The sequence below is a fragment of the Salmo trutta genome, chromosome 40 (assembly GCF_901001165.1).
Source record: "Salmo trutta chromosome 40, fSalTru1.1, whole genome shotgun sequence".
In the NCBI taxonomy this organism is placed as follows: Eukaryota; Metazoa; Chordata; class Actinopteri; order Salmoniformes; family Salmonidae; genus Salmo; species Salmo trutta.
Window position 1 is genome coordinate 17,736,677 of NC_042996.1, and position 22,665 is coordinate 17,759,341.

At 42.8% G+C, this 22,665-nt stretch overlaps 1 protein-coding gene across 2 annotated transcripts in view; it reads left to right on the plus strand.

Annotated features, from left to right (window-relative positions):
- Positions 1-10,632: 10,632 nt before the first annotated feature.
- Positions 10,633-22,665, plus strand: part of slco1c1 (solute carrier organic anion transporter family, member 1C1) — a 67,397-nt gene continuing 55,364 nt past the window's right edge. For both annotated transcript variants that reach the window (XM_029742400.1, XM_029742401.1), the window contains exons 1-2: positions 10,633-11,065; positions 20,953-21,116. In XM_029742400.1, the coding sequence (XP_029598260.1) occupies positions 20,967-21,116 (150 nt within the window). In that variant the 5' untranslated portion in view covers positions 10,633-11,065; positions 20,953-20,966. The remainder of the gene's footprint in view (positions 11,066-20,952; positions 21,117-22,665) is intronic.

The window sequence follows — 22,665 nt, forward strand, 5'->3', positions numbered from 1 at the left end:
GACACACCTAGGACATTATGTTATACAATACATGCATGTTTTGTTCAATCAAGTTCATATTTATATCAAAAAACAGCTTTTTACATTAGCATGTGACGTTCAGAACTAGCATACCCCCCGCAAACTTCCGATGAATTTACTAACAATTTACTAAATTACTCACGATAAACGTTCACAAAAAGCATAACAATTATTTTAAGAATTATAGATACAGAACTCCTCTATGCACTCGATATGTCCGATTTTAAAATAGCTTTTTGGTGAAAGCACATTTTGCAATATTCTAAGTAGATAGCCCGGCATCACAGGGCTAGCTATTTAGACACCCACCAAGTTTAGCACTCACCAAAATCAGATTTACTATTAGAAAAGTTTGATTACCTTTCCTGTTCTTCGTCAGAATGCACTCCCAGGACTTCTACTTCAATAACAAATGTAGGTTTGGTCCAAAATAATCCATAGTTATGTTCCATCAGCGGCGTTTTGTTCGTGCGTTCAAGACACTATCCCAATGGTAAATAACGGTCACGCGCACGGCGCATTTCGTGACAAAAGATTTCTAAATATTTCATTACCGTACTTCGAAGCATGTCAACCGCTGTTTAAAATCAATTTTTATGCCATTTTTCTCGTAAAAAAGCGATAATATTCCGACTGGGAATCTGCAATTAGGTAAACAGCCGAAAGAAAATACAGCACGGGGTCGAATCGGGCACGCGCCTAATTACTTTGTCCTCTTATCGGCCACTTGGCAAAGGCGATTATGTGTTTCAGCCAGAGGCTGCCTCGTCATCGTTCAACTTTTTCCCGGGCTCTGAGAGCCTATGGAAGCCGTAGGAAGTGTCACGTTACAGCTAAGATCCCCACTCTTCAATAAACAGAGACAAGAAGAACGACTCCTTGTCAGACAGGCCACTTCCTGTATGAAACCTTCTCAGGTTTTTGCCTGCCATATGAGTTCTGTTATACTCACAGACACCATTCAAACAGTTTTAGAAACTTTAGGGTGTTTTCTATCCAAAGCCAATAATTATATGCATATTCTAGTTACTGGGCAGGAGTAGTAACCAGATAAAATCGGGTACGTTTTTTATCCGGCCGTGTAAATACTGCCCCCTACCTCCAACAGGTTAAAGAACCTTTGGAAAGGGTTCTTCATAGCACCATAAAAAGATCCGCTAAAGGAAGAAATCTATTTTGCACTATATAGAACCATTTGTTATTAGTGTGTATGATAGATTAAATTAGAAGCAATTTATGCAATCACAGTCTATATATACACATATAAACTCAGCAAACAAAGAAACGTCCCTTTTTCAGGACCCTGTCTTTCAAAGATAATGCGTAAAAATACAAATAACTTCACAGATCTTCATTGTAAAGGGTTTAAACCCTGTTTCCCATACTTGTTCAATGAACCATGAACAATTAATGAACATGCACCTGTGGAACGGTCATTACGACACTAACAGCTTACAGACGGTAGGCAATTAAGGTCACAGTTATGAAAACTTAGGACACTAAAGAGGCCTTTCTACGTACTCTGAAAAACACCAAAAGAAAGATGCCCACGGTCCCTGCTCATCTGCGTGAATGTGCCTTAGGCATACTGCAAGGAGGCATGAGGACTGCGGATGTGGCCAGTCTGCAATGTCCGTACTGCGAGACGCCTAAGACAGCGCTAAAGGGAGACAGGACAGACAGCTGATCGTCCTCGCAGTGGCAGACCACATATAACAACACCTGCACAGGATCGGTACATCCGAACATCACACCTGCGGGACAGGTACAGGATGGCAACAACAACTGCCCGAATTACACCAGGAATGCACAATCCCTCCATCAGTGCTCAGACTGTCCGCGATAGGCTGAGAGAGGCTGGACTGAGGGCTTGTAGGCCTGTTGTTAGGCAGGTCCTCACCAGACATCACCGGCAACAATGTCGCCTATGGGCACAAACCCACCGTCTCTGGATCAGACAGGACTGGCAAAAAGGGCTCTTCACTGACGAGTCACGGTTTTGTCTCACCAGGGGTGATGGTTGGATTCGCGTTTATCGCCGAAGGAATGAGCGTTACTCTGGAGCGGGAGCGGTTTGGAGGTGGAGGGTCCTTCATGGTCTGGGGCGGTGTGTCACAGCATCATCGGACTGAGCTTGTTGTCATTGCAGGCAATCTCAACGCTGTGCGTTACAGGGAAGACATCCTCCTCCCTAATGTGGTACCCTTCCTGCAGGCTCATCCTGACATGACCCTCCAGCGTTACAATGCCACCAGCCATACTGCTCGTTCTGTGCGTGATCTCCTGCAAGACAGAAATGGCAGTGTTCTGCCATGGCCAGCGAAGAGCCTGGATCTCAATCCCATTGAGCACGTCTGGGACCTGTTGGATCAGAGGGTGAGGGCTAGGGCCATTCCCCCAGAAATGTCTGGGAACTTGCAGGTGCCTTGGTGGAAGAGTGGGGTAACATCTCACAGCAAGAACTGGCAAATCTGGTGCAGTCCATGAGGAGGAGATGCACTGCAGTACTTAATGCAGCTGGTGGCCACACCAGATACTGACTGTTACTTTTGATTTTGACCCCCCCCCCTTTGTTCAGGGACACATTATTCCATTTCTGTTAGTCACATGTCTGTAGAACTTGTTCAGTTTATGTCTCAGTTGTTGAATCTTGTTATGTTCATACACATATTTACACATGTTAAGTTTGCTGAAAATAAACACAGTGTGTGCGTAATATCCAAGGCTATTTGTTCCTACTTATTCCTCACTCGTTTTTTTATAGATGTCACTGAGGGGTCAGTGTCACATGGGATGTAAATATTTTAACAAACCCAACAAACCTAGTGTTGATAAGACCAATAACCGCTCCCCCAAGGGGACTAGCTTTCTTCGAGCAGGTCCAGGTGTCAAAAGCCGCTGCCATGGGACAAAGCAACCCGGTTCAAGCATTGCTTGAGGACACACTCCTGGTGACATGCTACAATGGTGTCAGACGTGAAGATGACCTCGTCATGTCAGACGTTTGAAGGGACTTGAAAGAAAGTTTGTTTGGGGTAGGTAGCTTTTTTAAGGGTAGCAAGCCTAGTGTTCATAAGACTGATAACTGTTCTACCAAACAAGTTAGGTTTCTTGGAGCAGCAGTCACGACTCTTGCCCTCGATCATGGTGACCCAGGTTTGAGCCACGCTCAGGGATCTTGCACTCCGAAATGCTGCAATTTGATGAGTTGATTTAAAGCAACTTGATGGCAAGTTTGGTTTCTTGGATATAGATTTCAAAAAGCAACCTCTCCTCTGGGAATACCTCTGTGCCCAGGTACAGTAGGCTTAATCTGGGTTGAGTGACCTGTGCCTCAGAGCCTTGACTAGTGCCTAACGCATCCATCACACCAACAGCGTCATTGCACAAAATGGTGTAGTAACCAAAAATTTGTTAAAAATATAAAATGTATTTTGATGTAACACTTTTTTGGTTACTACATGATTCCATATGTGTTATTTCATAGTTTTGATGTCTTCACTATTATTCTACAATGTAGAAAATAGTAAAAATAAAGAAAAACCTTTGAATAAGTAGGTGTGTCCAAACTTTTGACTGGTACTGTATGTGGAATGAAATTTCAACATTCACCTGCTACCATTTCTGTCAAACCATCTAAGCATACAGTTTCATGCATACATTCGATAAATCCAACATATGCACCACACAGAACGCACTGCAACTGCCTATGCAAAGCAATGCTGCAAGGTAAACGCAGCATTCCTTTGGAAATGAATGTACTTCTGTAGTACCAAAATACAATGACGCTGTAGGTGTGATTGAGGTGTAAATACTAGCCTGTATAGCACCCTTAAGCGCAATTCAGAGTCCTTTGGTCTACAGTGTTGATAGAAATAGAACCATGTAGGGAATACATTCAAGAGATGGCTTGATCAGATGCAGATGACTGCAGATTGAAGACCAAGAGACGAATACTGCTTCTGTTTGCTAGGGAAAAATATCTAGGTCTATCTAGGACCTCTATCTACTTCACTTTTTTTTCAGCTTGTTCCCATTGACATCAGAGTTGCTTTGTAGACACATTTTCCAGACAAGTCTCATTGAGTCAAAGTTTAGGCATGTCATTTATCTCCAGCATGAGTAAGCCATACATGTCCTTTACAATACTGAGGTGAATTACATTTAGGGTCATTCCATGAATGTGCAGTGCATTGACAATCAGTTTAATGATAAGGGATAACATACCCACAACACAGGAAACACCATTTGACCCAAATGCAAATGTGTGTGTGTGTGTGTGTGTGTGTGCACGCTTGGTTTTACTATCATTGTGGGGACCAGCAGTCTTCACAAGGATAGTTAAACAAGGACAATTCTGACAAGTGGGGACATTTCGCTGGTCCCCATGAGGAAAAAGGCTATTTTAGGCTTACACCTTGACCAAACCATCTCTGCGCGTATGCCATCGTGCGCATGTTGATTTTTGTCTATCCCCATCAGACGTTCTCATGACACGCCGGTTAAAATACGAAAACCAACTGTGAACCAACTATTAATTTAGGCCAGGTTGAAACACACATGAAACGTTCATGGACATTTAGCTTTGCTGTTGCTACAGTAGCAAATTTTTCCTTGATCATGACTCTCAGTTCCATTATATTGGACATTGGAGTCTTTTGTGCTAAGTTTAGTTAAGAGCCCCAACATTCAGTCTGAACCTTAACACACATCGCTTGCGGTATGGTTTTGGAAGCATAAGGGCCTTATCTTTCATCATTTTCTAAAAACGAAAGGTTAAATTGATTCACACCTTTAAAGGGTTTGTATTCACACTCGGCAATATCTCCATGTTACAGCGCTTGTTTACGGAAAACAGACGGAAGATACAGTAAGTGTATCTTTTAGATTTTAAAGATTCTTTCTCACTGATGAAAGACAAGGGCCATCCATATATGTTTAGAAAGCCATATTGCAAGCAATGGTTATTGACATTTCTAAATGTTAAAACAGCGTCGGATTGTAGTTCACATGAGGCAGTCGTGGGCGAAACTAACTGCTGAAAACTGTAGGGAGAAGGCAGATACCATCTATAGTTTGAGATAATTTGTCCTGGGAGATAACATTGGGTTGTTATTGTACCTGAAATGCAATGGTCCTTTTTTTGCTGGATCTTTGTAGAATTTTTAACCATGTTGAGTCATACAAAATCGTGTGTTCTCTACTCCGACAATTAATCCACAGATAAAAGGGGGAACCTAGTTAGTTTTTTAAGTTAGTTTTCTTTGATTAATCTCTCCATCTTGCTTCTTCTCCTTCTGTGGATTATATATGGCGGTTGGAAACCAACTTCAGTTGCCTTACCGCCACCAACTGGACTGGAGTGTGGATCTTGTTCATCTTTCAATCACCCACATGGGTTAGTAGGCTGATAAAAACCAATGAAGAGGTGGGATTTACAGCCTGCCAAGAGTCTAAAATAGAACCACGTTCGATTTTAACACCTCGCTACACAGATGCCGTTGACACGAGCGAGCAATTTGCATGATATTATTGAATAACGTATGTGTACATTTATTTTGCAACGCTCATGCACAAAGGCTGCCAGTTTAGTGAGCATGCTAGGGGTTAAATTTAGGGAAAGGGTTACAATTAGGGTGGGTTAGGGACAATACGATTTGAATGGGAATACATTTTATGGTCCCCACAAGGATAGTAAAACAAAGATGTGTGTGTGTCCAGGGTTGGGGAGTAACAGATTACATGTAATCTGATAACAAAAAAATGTAATCAGTTACGTTCACTGTAACGGATAACTGTCATTATATGGTAATTTGGCATATTATCAAAAGTCAAATACTCAAACGTTTTACTGCAGCATTCTGTAAATGATGGTGCGTTGGGGGAAAGGTTGTGGGAGGGGAAAGAATTGCTATATTTGGAATGGTACTGTAATACCACCCCACAAAATACAGTACCGTACCGTATCTTTGGAGCCCCAAAAACCTTTTGACCACTAGGTGCATGGTATTGTTGTTTCTGGCTCATTAACATATTTTGAGGAGTGCCTTGTAAGAGGCTACATACATTGTATTTGTTGCACCCACGAGTGAGAATGCTGTAACAATTTAACTCCTATGTGATTATAGTGCCCCCTCAATTTGTATAGGGGACAGATTGGAGTGGCAGCAAGTCTTAACTCTTTAATGGTTGAATTTTTGCCATGTCCCTTTGGTCTGTTTTTGCCCTGTGGTAGCTGCCAGTTTGGAAGCCTTTGCTATGACCTCTAGAAGTGCAAGTGATATAAAACACAAAATATGTGTTCATATACTGTAATGTGTAAACATTTTACCTAGCAGCCAACTTGCTTGCACCAATCCCTTGTAATTACTGTAAAATACTGTAAAAAATATTTCCTCAGCAATCTACACACCATACCCCATAATGACAAAGCGAAAATAAGTTTTAAAAAATGTGAGCAAATGTATTAAAAATAAAAAACAGAAGTACCTTATTTGCATATGTATTCAGACCCTTTGCTATGAGACTCGAAATTGAGACAGGTGCATCCTGTTCCATTAATCATCCTTGAGATGATTCAACAACTTGATTGGAGTCCAACTGTGATAAATTCAATTGATTGGACATAATTTGGAAAGGCACACACCTGTCTATATAAGGTCCCACAGTTGACAGTGCCTGTTAGAGCAAAAACCAAGCAATGAGGTCAAAGGAATTATCCTTAGAGCTCCGAGACAGGATTGTGTCAAAGCACAAATCTGAGGATTAGTACCAAAAACGTTTCTACAGCATTGAAGGTCCCCAAGAACACAGTGGCCTCCCTCATTCTTAAATGGAAGAAGTTTGGAACCACCAAGTCTCTTCCTAGAGCTGGCCACCCGGCCAAACTGCGAGGTGACCAAGAACCCGATTGTCACGTTCGTTGGAATGATCGGACCAAGGCGCAGCAGGAGTAGTGTTCCACATAATTTATTAATAGTGAAACTTAACAAAAACAATAAACGAACAACGAACCGTGACTACAGCGGTGCTACATACACTTGCTCAAAATACAATATCCCATAACCCACAGGTGGAAAACATGCTACTTAAGTATGACCCCCAATTAGAGACAACGATTACCAGCTGCCTCTAATTGGAATCATACACAATCACCAACATAGAAAAACAAACCTAGAACCCCACATAGAAATAATAAACTATACTAACCCCCCAGTCACGCCCTGACCTGGACGTGACACCGATGGTCACTCTGACAGAGCTCTAGAGTTCCTCTGTGGAGATGGGAGAACCTTGCAGAAGGACAACAATCTCTGCAGCATTCCACCAATCAGGCCTTTACGGTAGAGTGGCCAGACGGAAGCCACTCCTCAGTAAAAGGCACATGACAGCCCGCTTGGAGTTTGCCAAAAGGCAACTAAAGCCTCTCAGGCCATGAGAAACAAGATTGAACTCTTTGGCCTGAATGCGAAATGGCACGCCTGGAGGAAACCTTGCACCATTCCTACAGTGAAGCATGGTGGTGGCAGCATCATGCTGTGGGGATGTTTTTCATCAGCAGGGACAGAGCAAAGTACAGAGAGCTGCTTAATGAAAACTTGCTCCAGAGCGCTCAGGACCTCAGACTGGGGCGAAGGTTCACCTTCCAACAGGAAAAAAGACCCAAAGCACACAGTCAAGATTACACAGGAGTGGCTTCGGGACAAGTCTCTGAATGTCCTTGAGTGGCCCAGCTGGAGCCCGGACTTGAACCCGATCAACATCTCTGGATAGACCTAAAAATAGCTCTGCAGCAACACTCCCCATCCAACTTGACAGGATCTGCAGAGAAGAATGGGAGAAACTACCCAAACACAGGTGTGCCAAGCTTGTAGCGTCATACCTAAGAAGACTCGACGCTGTAATCATTGCCAAAGGTGCTTCAACAAAGTACTGATTTAAAGGGTCTGAATACTTGTATGTAAACATGATATTTATTTTTTTATATATAAATGGGAACATAAACCGAACAACTGTATGTCTCTAAATGTTGTCTATCACTAGCAGCACCATATCACCAAGTACAATTCTGAGTATACTTGGCGAATAAAGGTGATTCTGATTCATAATGGGAAAGTAATTAAAAACTAACAAAGTAATCAGATTTCCGTTACTTGAGTTTAGGTTATCCAAAAGTTATATGACTGATTACAATTTTGGACAGGTAACTAGTAATTGTAACGGATTACATTTAGAAAGTAACCTACCCAACCCTGTGTGTGTTTGTGATTAGTGGAAGTGTTATATTTAAGCAATAAGGCCAGAGGGGGTGTGGTATATTGCTAATATTCCACGGGTAAGGGCTGTTCCGCACGATGCAACGCAGAGTGCCTGGGTACAGCCCTTAGCCGTGGTATATTGGCCAAATACCACAAATCCCCGAGGTGCCTTATTATTACAAACTGGTTACCAACGTAATTTCAGTAGTAAAAATAAATGCTTTGTCGTACCCGTGGTATAAGGTCTGATATACCATGGCTGTCAGCCATTCAGGGCTCAAACCACCCAGTTTACAATATAGACTAGGCTACCTTATATAAGTAGAAATGTTATGTTGTATTATGCCTTGTTATGTGACAATTCTACACACTATAACATCTGTTTTCCCTATTGTTTCTCTCACTGATATCAAATTTGCATTGCAGACGTCACATTCTAAGTAGTGTCTGGCATGAAATAGGAGTATTTTAGAACATCTTTTGGTATTAAGCTTGTGTGAAGCATCATGTGTCACGGCTGTCTGAAGAATGGGACCAAAGCGCAGCATGTGTATCGTTCCACATTTTATTTAAACTGTGAAACTATGCAAGACATACAAATAAACTAATGAACAAAACAACAAACCGTGACGAAGAGGTGCAACATACGCTTACTCAAAATAATCTCCCACAAACCCAGGTGGGAAAAACAACCACTTAAATATGATCCCCAATTAGAGACAACGAAGACCAGCTGCCTCTAATTGGAGATTATCCCCCCCCAAAAACATAGAAGTACAACTAGAACCCCACATAGAAATACATAAACTAGACAAAACCCCAACATAGAAAAAAGAAACTAGAACCAACATAGACAAGTAAACTAGACAAAACCCTCTGTCACGCCCTGACCTACTCTACCATATAAAAATAAAAGCTTTCTATGGTCAGGACGTGACAGTACCCCCCCCCCCCCCCCCCCCAAAGGTGCGGACTCCGAACGCACAACCCCAAACAACAACAAAAAAAAACAGGGAGGGTTAGGGTGGGTGTCTAATGTCGGTGGCGGCTCTGGTGCAGGATGAAGAACCTTCCTATCCCACGGATCCTCCTGCATCGGAGGCGGTTCTGGTGCGGGACGAAGAACCCTCACATCCTGCTTATCCACCAGCATAGGAGGCGGCTCCGGTTCGGGGCGTAGCCCCCGCTCCGCTAGCTGATCCCTCCGCTTTCGTGTCACCGGACCGTGGATCATCGCAGGAGGCGTTGGACTGCGGACCGCCGCCGGAGGCTCCGGACTGGGGGCCGTCGTCGGAAGCCCCGGACTGGGGGCCGTCGCCGGAAGCCCCGGACTGGGGGCCGTCGCCGGAAGCCCCGGACTGGGGGCCGTCGCCGGAAGCCCCGGACTGGGGGCCGTCGCCGGAAGCCCCGGACTGGGCAGGCGCACCGGAGGCCTGATGCGTGGGGCTGGCACAGGTGGCGCCAGACTGGTAACACGCACCTCAGGGCGAGTGCGGGGAGCAGGAACAGGACACACCGGACTGGAGAGACTCACTGAAGGCCTAGTGCGTGAAGCCGGGACAGGTGGCCCCAGACTGGTGACATGCACTTCAGGGCGAGTGCGAGGAGCAGTAACAGGGCGTACTGGGCTGTGGAGGCGCACTGGAGGTCTGGAGCATAGGGCTGGCACAATCCGTCCTGGCTGGATGCTCACTTTAGCCCGGCAAGTGCGGGGCGCTGGCAGAGGACGCACTGGGCTGTGAATGCGCACTGGAGACATGGTGCATATAGCCGGCCTCATTTGTACCGGAACTTTGACATACTTCTTGGGATGAAGAATAGGACCAAAGCGCAGCCTGTGTATCGTTCCACATTTTATTATAACTGTGAAACTATGCAAGACATACAAATAAACTAATGAACAAAACAGCAAACCGTGACGAAGAGGTGCAACATACACTTACTCAAAATAATCTCCCACAAACCCAGGTGGGAAAAACAACCACTTAAATATGATCCCCAATTAGAGACAACGATGACCAGCTGCCTCTAATTGGAGATCATCCAAACAAAAAAAACGTAGAAATACAATAACTAGAACCCCACATAGAAATACATAAACTAGACAAAACCCCAACATAGAAAAAATAAACTAGAACCAACATAGACATAAATAAACTAGACAAAACCCTCTGTCACGCCCTGACCTACTCTACCATAGAAAAATAAAAGCTTTCTATGGTCAGGACGTGACATCATGCCCAACATCACAACGTCCCTTTGAAGATGAATGACTTTACCATCACTTTATCTATTTTCAATCACAACATAATAATGGTTAACAAATTAAAAACGTTGTTTTACTTTTTGTCCATCGAGAAGCTTTGCGTTTGAGCGAATCAATTCTGGAAGTAGGATACATATCATCCTACCGTGCGCATAGCCTCTCTCCCTCTCAAGTATTATCACGTGCGTGAGCTAATTTCTACGAGCAGCGTTAGGGTTGCACAAACAGATTTAACTTCTTAGCGTGAATGTTGTGGAAACTCGGTCTGATTGAGGTAAAATATTTAGATAATTGGAATTGTGATGATGACAAGAGGCGGGAAGAAGAACTTTTGAGAAATACCTTATTCTATGACCGGTGGCTTTACTGCTCTTCCCCCATATGAGAAGTTTCCTCTGAGCCCGAGACTGCACTCTGCGCTGTCCAGACTCTCTTCCACCGGGAATATTACGCGCTTTTGTCGTATGTTGTTGTATTACCTCGTTTGAAAATATAGGGCGATTGTTTCGTGGTAGACTTGGTAAGTGACTCAACATTTTTTTTTCTTCTCCTACACAAGTGTTTGATAGCTTTTGTTGTCAAGCTTTATTTATGCTGAGCATCACAGCTGGAACAGACCGAAGCTGTCAGATAGGTCGACCAGGAAGACAACAATATTTTAGTTAGCGTTTATTTATTTAGGCTACTTGCAGTCTGTTTTTGGAAACCCATGACTCATACTCCATCACAAATCATGCAATTTATGCTTTTTATGCATCAAAGATTCACAGTGAATTTAAGTGAGGAATCTGCCTACCTACACTAACAGAAAACTATAATTTATACGGTAATTTGAGGTATTATCAATAGTAAAAAAAAAACTCTGAAATGTTTAACTGTGCGGCACACTAAATTATGGCGCATTGTCTTAAAATTGCTATATTTCGAATGATACTGTAAATCCACCCCACAGAATACAGTGCCCTACCATATATAGGGCAGCAGGTAACCTAATGGTTAGAGCGTTTGGCTCATTAACACATTTTGAGGTGTGCTTTGTAAGAGGCTATATTTGTTGCACCCCTGAGTTAGAATGCAATAGCAATTTCACTCTTATGTGTTTAGAGTCATCAATTCGAAATGTACAGTGCCTTCAGAAAGTATTAACACCCTTTGATTTTTTTCCACATTTTGTTGTGGGATTAAAATTGATTTAATTGTTATTTTATTGTCAACGATCTACACCAAATACTCTAATTTCAAAGTGGAAAAAAAGTCTAACATTTGTAATAAATGTGTGAAAAATAAAACGTATCTTGCTTACATAAGTATTCAATACATGTTAGAATCGTCTTTGGCAGCAATTTACAGCTGTGAGTCTTACTGGGTAAATCTCTCAAGAGCTTTGCACACCTGGATTGTACAATATTTGCACTTTTTTATTTTTATTCTTCAAGCTCTGTCAAGTTGGTTGTTGATCATTGGTAGACAGCCATTTTCAAGTCTTGCCATAGACTTTCAAGCCACTTTAAGTCAAAGCTGGTATCGGTTAACATTGGTGCCAGAGAGGATGGCTGCCGTTTTATGGGCTCCTGACCAATTGTGCTATTTGTGTTTTTTGTTTTTATTCACTGTTTTTAACTTTTTACTACATAATGTTTCCGCCATCATTTCCTATGACCCAAAATAAATAGGTTTTGGACATCAGAACAGCGATTACTCACCTCAAACTGGACAAGGATTTGTTTCTTTAATGAGTCTGAAGCGAAGTATGTACCGCTCTTCCCGAAACAGGTCCAAATCCCCGTCAATCATATGAAGAGGAGACACCGCTACAGAGGTCGAAGAGCTGACTGCGTCGGGGAGTGGATAATCCGCCTTTACCTCCGTTCTACTGGCGAACGTGCAATCACTGGAGAATAAACTGGATGAGCTCCATTTGAGACTCCTATCAACAGGACATCAAAAACTGTAATATCCTATGTTTCACCGAGTCGTGGCTGAACAAGGACATTGATAATATACAGTTAGCTGGGTTTTCCATGCATCGGCAAGACAGAATAGCAGCCTCCAGTAAGATTAGGGGTGGTGGTGTGTGTTTCTTTATCAACCACAGCTGGTGCGCAATGTCCAATATTAGGAGGTTTAAAGGTTTTGCTCTCTTGCGTTCGAGTACCTCATGATAATCTGTAGACCACAATATTTACCAAAAGAGTTTCTCTATTCTTCATAGCTGTCTATTTACCACTACAAATCGATGCTGTTACTAAGACCGCACTCATCGAGCTGTATAAGGCCATAAGCAAACAAGAAAATGCTTATCCAGAGGTGGCGTTTCTTGTGGCGCTTCTTAATGCAGAGGTGGTGCTTCTTAATGCAGGAAAACAGAAATCCGGTTTTACCTAATTTCTATCATTATGTCACATGTGCAACTAGAGCAGGGGTGGGCAATTCCAGTCCTCGAGGGCCTGAAGGGTGTCAGTTTTCCCCCAGCTAACACACCTGACTCCAATAATCACCTAATCATGATCTTTAGTTTAGAATGCAATATGATTAATCAGCTGTGTTTGCTAGGGATGGAGAAAAAGTGTGACACCAATCAGGCCCTCGAGGACTGGAGTTGCCCACCACTGAACTAGAGGAAAACAAACTCTAGATCACCTTTACTTCACACATAGAGATGCGTACAAAGCTCTCCATTTGGCAAATCTGACCATAACTTTATCCTCCTGCTTACGAGCAAAAACTCAAACAGGAAGTACTAGTGACGCGCTCAATACGGAAGTGGTCCGATGAAGTGGATGCTAAGCTACAGGACTGTTTCACTAGCACAGACTGCAATATGTTCTGAGATTCATCCGATGGCATTGAGTATACCACATCAGTCACCGGCTTCATTAATAAGTGCATCGGCGACATCGTCCCCACAGTGACTGTACGTACATATCTCAACCAGAAGCCATGGATTACAGGCAACATCCGCACTGAGCTAAAGGCTAGAGCTGCTGCTTTCAAGAAGCAGAACACTAATCAAGACGCTTATAAGAAATCTCTTTACGCGCTCTGACGAACCATCAAGCATGCAAAGCATCAATACAGGACTAAGATCGAATATTACTACACTGGCTCTGATGCTCGTCGGAAGTTGCAAAGCTTTGCAATTTATCACAGATTACAAAGGGAAACCCAGCCACGAGCTTCCCAGTGACGCTAGCCTACCAGACGAGCTAAATGCCTTCTACGCTCGCTTTGAGACAAGCAACATGGAACAATGCATGACCGCACCAGCTGTTCCAGATGACTGTGTAATCACGCTCCCCGTAGCCGATGTAAGACAGGATTTCCCAAACTCGGTCCTCAGGACCCCAAGGGGTGCACATTTTGGTTTTTGCCCTAGGACTACACAACTGATTTAAATATTCAACTAATCAAGCCAAAACCAAAATGTGCACCCCTTGGGGTCCCGAGGACCGAGTTTGGGAACCACTGGAGTAAGACGTTTAAACACTTCCTGATGCCTAAGATTGAATTATTTGGCCTGAATGCCAAGCGTCATGTCTGGAGGAAACCTGGCACCATCCCTACGGTGAAGCATGGTGGTGGCCGCATCATGTTGTGAGGATGTTTGTCAGTGCCAGCAACTGGGAAACAAGTCAGGATTGAGGGAAAGATGAACGGAGCAAAGTACAGAGAGATCCTTGGTGAAAACCTGCTTCAGAGCGCTCAGGACCTCAGACTGGGGTGAAGGTTCACCTTCCAACAGAAAAATGACCCTAAGCACACAGCCAGGACAACACAGGAGTGGCTTCGGGACAAGTCTCTGAATGTCCTTGAGTGGCCCAGCCAAAGCTCAGACTTGAACCCGATCGAACATCTCTGGAGAGACCTGAAAATGGCTGTGCAGCGACGCTCCCCATCCAACCTGCCAGAACTTGAGAGGATCTGCAGAGAAGAATGGGATAAACTCCCCAAATATAGGTGTGCCAAGCTTGTCGTGTCATACCCAAAAAGACTTGAGGCTGTAATCACTGCCAAAGGTGCTTTAACATGTCTAAAAACCTGTTTTTGCTTCGTCATTATGGGGTATTGTGTGTAGATTGTAGCGGGGAAAAAACAGATTAAATGCACTGAACATATTACCTCAATTAGCTCGACTAACCCATACCCCTGCACATTGACTCGGTACCAGTACCGTAATTTCCGGACTATAAGCCGCAACTTTTTTCCCAGGCTTTGAACCTCGCGGCTTAAACAATGACGCGGCTAATATATGGATTTTTCCCGCTTTCACATTTAATAAATAAACACATTCTGTGACGTGCTCAGTTTTCTGGCGGCATGAAGCTTTCATTAGACCAATGAAATTGCCGAACGGGTTAAGGTCAAACAACTTTTTGGTTTACTGTTTAGATTAAATCGAGCGCTCTCAAATTTATTACGGTAGTCATTTTGTCACCCTCATCATGGCAAAGACAGTGAGAGATGCAGCTTTCAAGTTGAAGGCGATTGATCTGGCTGTTGGAAAAGGAAATGGAGCTGCTGCACGGGAGCTTGGTCTTAATGAGTCGATGACAAGCCGTGTTTTGTTAAAGCCTGTGTAAAGTTAATTTGTTTCAATGTACCGGTAGGCACCTGCGGCTTATAGACGTGCGGCTTATTTATGTTCAAAATAATATATTTTTTTTATTCAGTGGGTGCGGCTTATATTCAGGTGCGCTCAATAGTCTGGAAATTACGGTACTCCTTTTATGTTATTGTTATTTTATTGTTACTATTTTTTATTTTAGTTTAGCAAGTGTTTCTTACTTAGTTTGTTTGTTAAGGGCTTGTAAGTAAGCATTTCACGGTAAGGGCTATTAGGCGCATTTCACAAATACTCTGTGATTTAATGTGTGACATTGAATCTATTTTAAATTCAGGCTGTAACACAGCACAATGTGGAAAAAGTAAAGGGGTGTGAGCCCCCCTGTGGCTCAGTTGGTAGAGCATGGTGTTTGCAACGCCAGGGTTGTGGGTTCGTATTCCCACGGGGGGCCAGTACGGAGAAAAAAAAAGAAAATGAAATGTAAGTCGCTCTGGATAAGAGCGTCTGCTAAATGACGTAAGTCTAAGTCTAATACTTTCTGAAGGCACTGTATAGGGGTCAGAATAGAGTGGCAGCAAGTCTTAAACCATAAATGGTTAAGCATTTTGCCATGTCCTTTTGATCTGTTTTGCAGTGTAGTCTGTGCCAGTTTGTTAAGGCCTAATATGTTGTAATGTGTGAACACTTTATCATGCAGCCAACCTGCTTGCACCAATCCCTTGTAATTAGAGTAAAATACAAACCCCTCTGCTCAAATTAATTTCATTCATTCGTTCCGATTATGGTAGCATTTACTTTTTTACAGTATAATACCAACAATTCTATGGTATTGTACAGTACTTGTTTTGATACTGTATTTATATTACAGTGTGTACTGTAATATGAAATACATCATTTTTTGCCTGTAAGATATTGTCAAATTCATGGTAACTCCTAGCTTATAGAGACCACTATGTTTGGGCATAATTTTGTTTAAAGCTTTATTTTACCTCTATTTCTCTCTCTCTGTCCACCCTTTCTTTCCTAATTGCTCTTTAAACTATTCTGCTGTCCAAAATGTTCAGTTTGTAAAATCGGTATTACGAGCCTGTTACATAACCGCCACTGGTACAGTTGTTGCTGATCCTCCTTAAAAATAGCAACTTTGTTCATCTGCAGGAAAAAATCTATAGTTGGTCAATGACAGCTAGGCTACTGATTTGACCCCAGAACCAGTTACAGTGAAAAAATAAGTAACCACAGCATTTCTGTTCTGTTTTCTCAAATATGATTAAAGAATTTAGGCTACTAATCCTGTTAAATTCTGATTCCTTTGTCGATAAGGGATTAATCCGCAACATTTTATCCAGACTCAGTGTTAGGCATACAGAGATCCAGGCAGAAATATGTCAAAAAGGTCCAAGTTCCTATAACTCAATAATACAATTTTAAAAAAGTGAATCAGACTTAGTGTATGAAATTGTAACAACACTGTGGATCTCTGTACTAAGTTGGTGAATATAATAAGCATATCCTTGGAGACAGGAGTGCTCTGGAACTGCCCATCTGGTGTAGCAGTCATGCGCTCCAGTATATGGAGTTCTGTAGTTAGTCATATAGAGATTGGATTGGAGGATAGCTGTAACAGGTTACCATGGTGTGAATCTGGAAGGTTTTAATTTCAAGACTAACCTGAGTGATTCAGTCTGTGGGCTACAGCTTCACATACAGACGGTTTATCCAGGTCTGTATCAGGACCTGTATGAAAGCACTGTAGGCCTACCAGTGAATTTGTTTTCTTATCGGCTGTTGTTATTGTGTTGCTGTCGAGGTGAGTCAGAGACAGAGAAGCATTTTACAATCAACACCAGGCTCTGATTGCCTGCTGAGTGACACCCTGCAGCTACTTACCGTGCTGTACCCAGCATAGCGCTCTCACATGAGTAATGGGGAGATCTCGCAACCAATGAGGTTGCAACATTGCATGATGGTTAAAAGGGCCACACCCTCTCATGCAATGCCAGGCCAATTGGCCACATGGTGGCATTATAACAAGCAATTTAAAATGCTAACTTTGGAAGCTCACGCCCCTCACCCTGCTAGACTCCTGAAATTCGGTACATAGGTCCATATACTAAATCTAGACAACACATTACCACAATAACAACAGCCGATAAAAGAACTAGACTTCAGTGCAGCTTTTGACATTATTGATCTTAGTCTGCTGCTGGAAAACCTTGTGTTATGACTTTACACCTCCTGCTATAATGTGGATAAAGAGTTACCTGTATAACAGAACACGGAGGGTGTTCTTTAATGGAAGCCTCTCAAACATAATCCAGGTAGAAGCAGGAATTCCCCAGGGTAGCTATTTAGGCCCCTTGCTTTTTTCAATATTTACTAATGACATGCCACTGGCTTTGAGTAAGGCCAGTGTGTCTATGTATGCGGATGACTCAAAACTATACACGTCAGCTACTACAGCGACTGAAATTACTGCAACATTTAACAAAGAGCTGCAGTTAGTTTTGGAATGGGTAGCAAGGAATAAGTTAGTCCTAAATATTTCCAAAACTAAAAGCATTGTATTTGGGACAAATCCTTCACTAAACCCTAAACCTAATCTACATCTCGCAATGAATAATGTGGAAATTGAGCAAGTTGAGGTGACTAAAATGCTTGGAGTAACCCTGGACTGTAAACTGTCATGGTCAAAACATATTGATGGGGAGAAGTCTGTCCATAATAAAGTGCTGCTCTGCCTTCTTAACAACACTATCAATAAGGCAGGCTCTACAGACCCTGGTTTTGTCACACCTGGACTACTGTTCAGTCGTGTGGTCAGGTGACTTTCCCCAAGTCCCTCCCACAAAGAGGGACTTGGGGAAATTGCAGTTGGCTCAGAACAGGGCAGCACAGCTGGCCCTTAAAAGTACACAGAGAGCTAACATTAATGACATGCATGTCAATCTCTCATGGCTCAAAGTGGAAGAGAGATTGACTTCCTCATTACATGTTTTTGTAAGAGGTGTTAGCAATAACAAGTTGAAGTTACCGAGCTGTCTGTTTAAAATACTAGCACACAGCTCGGACACCCATGCATACCCCACAAGTCTTGCCACCAGAGTTCTCTTCACAATCCCGAAGTCCAGAACAAACTATGGGAGGCGCACAGTACTACATAGAGCCATGACTACATGGAACTCTATTCCACATCAGGTAACTGATTCAAGCAGTAGAATCAGATTTAAAAAGCAGGTAAAAATACACCTTATGGAACAGCGGGGACTGTGAAGTAACACAAACGTAGGCAAAGACAGGTGCTTACACACACACACACGATAATATACGCACTATACTCACCTACACATGGATTTTGTGTTGTAGATATCTGGTAGTGGAGTATGGGCCTGAGGGCACACACTTGGTGTGTTGTGAATTCTCTAATGAATGTATTGTAATGTTTTAAAAATGGTATAAGTGTCTTAATTTTGCCGGACCCCAGGAAGAGTAGCTGCTGCCTTGACACATGGCATCTATGAACCGAGGTCTCACAACGCATGTTTTTCCAGGCTAGCATCTCATGGCAGGAACTGACCAATAAACATTCAAGTGACCTGACACATAAATGGATATAAATCTATTGAAACAAAACAAAATGTACCCAACACTGTCCAGACTCAACATATGCAAGAATAATCTGATCCACCATATATTAATATCTCTTGATCTGTTTGACAAAGTCATGGAATTTGGCACACATTTTTGGCACACATGCTCAGCGACGTGAATCTAGATAACCTGTAGAGTTTGGTTCTGTTTGGCCTCATGGTGGTGCTGTTGGCTTTGAACTAGAGTCTTGGAAAATATTGGTGCTGATCGGTCAAGCGGCTCTCGAGTAGAAGACGTTTCAAGTAGTCAACATCATTAAAATGGTCCAAAATCCATCAAAAGCATATTGGATGATCTTGTTTTACTTTGAGTTCTGATATTTGGGAAATGTGGTAAGAAGTACAGAAGTACACTACATGACCAAGTATGTGGACACCTGCTTGTCGAATATATATTTTAAAAAATTATGGGCATTAATATGGAGTTGGTCCCCCCTTTGCTGCTATAACAGCCTCCAGTCTTCTGGCAAGGCTTTCCACTAGAACAGTGCTGCAGGGACTTGCTTCCATTCAGCCACAAGAGCATTAGTGAGGTTGGGCACTGAAGTTGGGCGATTAGGCCTGGCTCGCAGTCGGCGATCCAATTCATCCCAAATGTGTTCGATGGGGTTGAGGTCAGGGCTTTGTGCATGCCAGTTAAGTTGTTCAACACCTATCTCAACAAACCATTTCTGTATGGACCTCACTTTGTGCATGGGGGCATTGTCATGCTGAAACAGGAAAGGACCTTTTCCAAACTGTTGCCACAAAGATGGAAGCGCAGAATCGTCTAAAATGATTCTAAGGGGCCTAGCCCGAACTATAAAAACAGCCCCAGGCCATTGTTCCTCTTCTACCAAGCTTTACAGTTGGCACTATGCATTTGGGCAGGTAGTGTTCTCCTGGCATCCGCCAAACCCAGATTCATCCGCTGGACTACCAGATGGTTAAGTATTATTCATCACTCCAGAGAACACGTTTCCACTGCTCCAGAGGCCAATGGTGGCGAGCTTAACACCACTCCAGCCGACACTTGGCATTGCACATGGTCATCTTGTGTGCGGCTGCTCGGCCATGGAAACCTATTTCATGAAGCTCCCGACGAACAGTTATTGTGCTGACATTGCTTCCAGGGGCAGTTTGGAACTCGGTAGTGAGTGTTGCAACTGAGGACAGACGATTTTTACGCGCTGTGAGCTTGTGTGGCCTACCACTTCGCAGCTGAAATGATGTTGCTCCTAGATGTTTCCACTTCACAATAACAGCACTTACAGTTGACCAGGGTAGCCCTAGCAGGGCAGAAATTTTACGAACTGACTTGGGAAGGTGATATATATATATATATCTCATCCAAGAGTGTTGTCCAATTTGTCCTGATGGTTACACTGTGGGGCCAAAGCTTGGACCCCAGCATGGCTGCTTGCAGACATGCATACATACATACATACGTACGTACGTATGTATGTATGCATGTATGTATGTATGTATGTATGTATGTATGTATGTATGTATGTATGTATGTATGTATGTATGTATGTATGTATGTATGTATGTATGTATGTATGTATGTATGTATGTATGTATGTATGTATGTATGTATGTATGTATGTATGTATGTATGTATGTATGTATGTATGTATGTATGTATGTATGTATGTATGTGGACACCCCTTCAAGAAATATACTATTTTGAGAGACAGGGAACTATTCTGAGAGACAGGGAAGGGGGAGAAGGAGGGGAGACTGCAAGAGAGACGGAGAGGGATGAGAGAAAGAACGTGTGTGTCTGCATGTGTGAGAGAGAGAGAGGTGGGTGCTCTGGACAGGTTGCGTCCAGATCATAGTTCTTAGACATGAGAGGCTCTTTGGTTGATTTAATGATTCGTCAATACATTCCTGGAAGTAGGAGCAAGATTCTAGGATTTAGGCAGTATTTGAGTGTCATCTCCCCTTTGATTTTCTTTTTTTGTTGTTGCCCAGAGTGTGTCAAATCTCAGTCTATAGTCTTAATCTATGATATGTTACTAAAACCATTTGTTTTTCTAATAAAATACTGTTATTTATTTCCCGTGGACTGCATTCCTAAAAACTCTTAAAATCTAATTTAATCAGTTTGCCTTCCTAGCCTTTGGACTGGAGCAATGCTGCTGCAAATACACTTATTTTCTGGATAGGAAGAGATCTGGGTCACATGCTTGAATCATCTATTTGCAGGGTTGCATGCATCAATGCCAAGAAATTCCATAAGGGTAACTTTGCCCAAGGAAAACGAGAGCCATCTGTGTAGGATGGAGCCGGCGGCCAAGGAGAGAGGGACGACAGAGAACGGAGGCAGCTCCTCGACGAGGGCGCAACGCTCCTCCTGCTCCAGCCTCAAGGTACGATCAGAACCTCTAGGCCTCCCTCTGCCGCTCTCTGATTCTCTTTGCCTCTGACTCTCTGAGACTATCTCTGACTCGCTTAAGGGCTCTATTCAATCCGTATTATGGAAGTTCAGTGTTACAGAACGATTTAAATTTAAAGGAAATGTTCCCGCATTAGCAGAGACTGCATTCATGTCGGCGCAATTGGAAATTACCTTTACATTTTTAATCACGCAATTGGTCCTTCTTCAGCAATACAGATTGAATAGAGACCTAACTCTCCTCTCCTCTCTGCCTCCTTCATCCTCTCCACCTTTCCTTTCCTCTGCATGCCTCCTCTCCTGTTAAGGTTAGCTCATTTGACCACGTGAGTCAGTGAGACCATGTGTGGATGTTACATGTTTTTCTCCTACCCTGTTAGCTAACCATCTTGTTTAATGTGATTGGGCCTCGATAGCCTTTCTTTCTTTCTGTTTTGGGATAGAGTCTTTTCCATGACATGCAGAACCAGGCGAAAAAGAGAGGGGTTGCACGAGTTTAAGGACCAGACATTGAAATGGGTTTAATATTTTTTGAGGGAATTAAATGGATGTGAGAAGGATTTAGTAAGGGAATGAACACGCCGGATGAAGCCGAAGACCGCAGGGGAAGAATCCGGGGGGGGGGGGGTGGACTCTGTAGAGTTTGGTTTGTAGACAACAGGCCATGGTAGTTAGCCTGCTGTGGGGATGGCAATCCCAAAAATAAGAACTCTAAATTAGTCGAACCCTGGACAGGAAGTGAGTTGTTCTGGACTGCAGGTGCTGAATGGTTGGCAATATAGTTGAGGTAGTACAGCAAATGGACGAGCTGCCCACGGAGTGACCCAATCTTAGACCCCAGGAGAGCAAGCAGAAGCAACTGTGGCTTTCAACTGTAAATTTCAGACATTTTCCTGGAAATTTTCCATGGGAAGTTAAGCCCGGGATTTTGGGGAATTTTGCTTAAATTCATCAAAAAAGTTAGCTTATAACAGTGAACCTTTTTTGTGGGATACACAAGGCAATTCTAGGTCTTGTGGCGTATTTTGGTTAAACTATCCCCTATTCAATGGAATTGCAACCCGCTGCAGGCACAGTGCGTTCTACCATCATGTGCAGTGCACTCTTCCATCACATGTACAACTGATTCTCAAGATCTTGCACACTAATGAGATGCTATTGAGCCCACACTACTACACTTTCTAAGCCAAGGACTACATGCTTTCTGGTAAGTTTTGATTACAGTGTTGGGTGGGGGGAATATATTTTATACCACAGAATTTTTTGTTAACTAGTAAATAGTAGCCAACTGCAAAGTGTGTTTAAATAATTACGAACTTGTTAACAATTTCTGCTAGTTAGTTTTTGCTACCATGTGGGTTTTAGCTTGCTTGAGCCTGCTAACTGAGGAGTGTTAATTCACCTGTTTCCATACATGTTTCATTTTAAAACATTTATCTTACAAAGGAGTTGTTTAATCTAACTGTATCTGTACATGGAGTTGTATTTCTTTTATTATTTTTTGCAATTTTTTTTTCTAATCT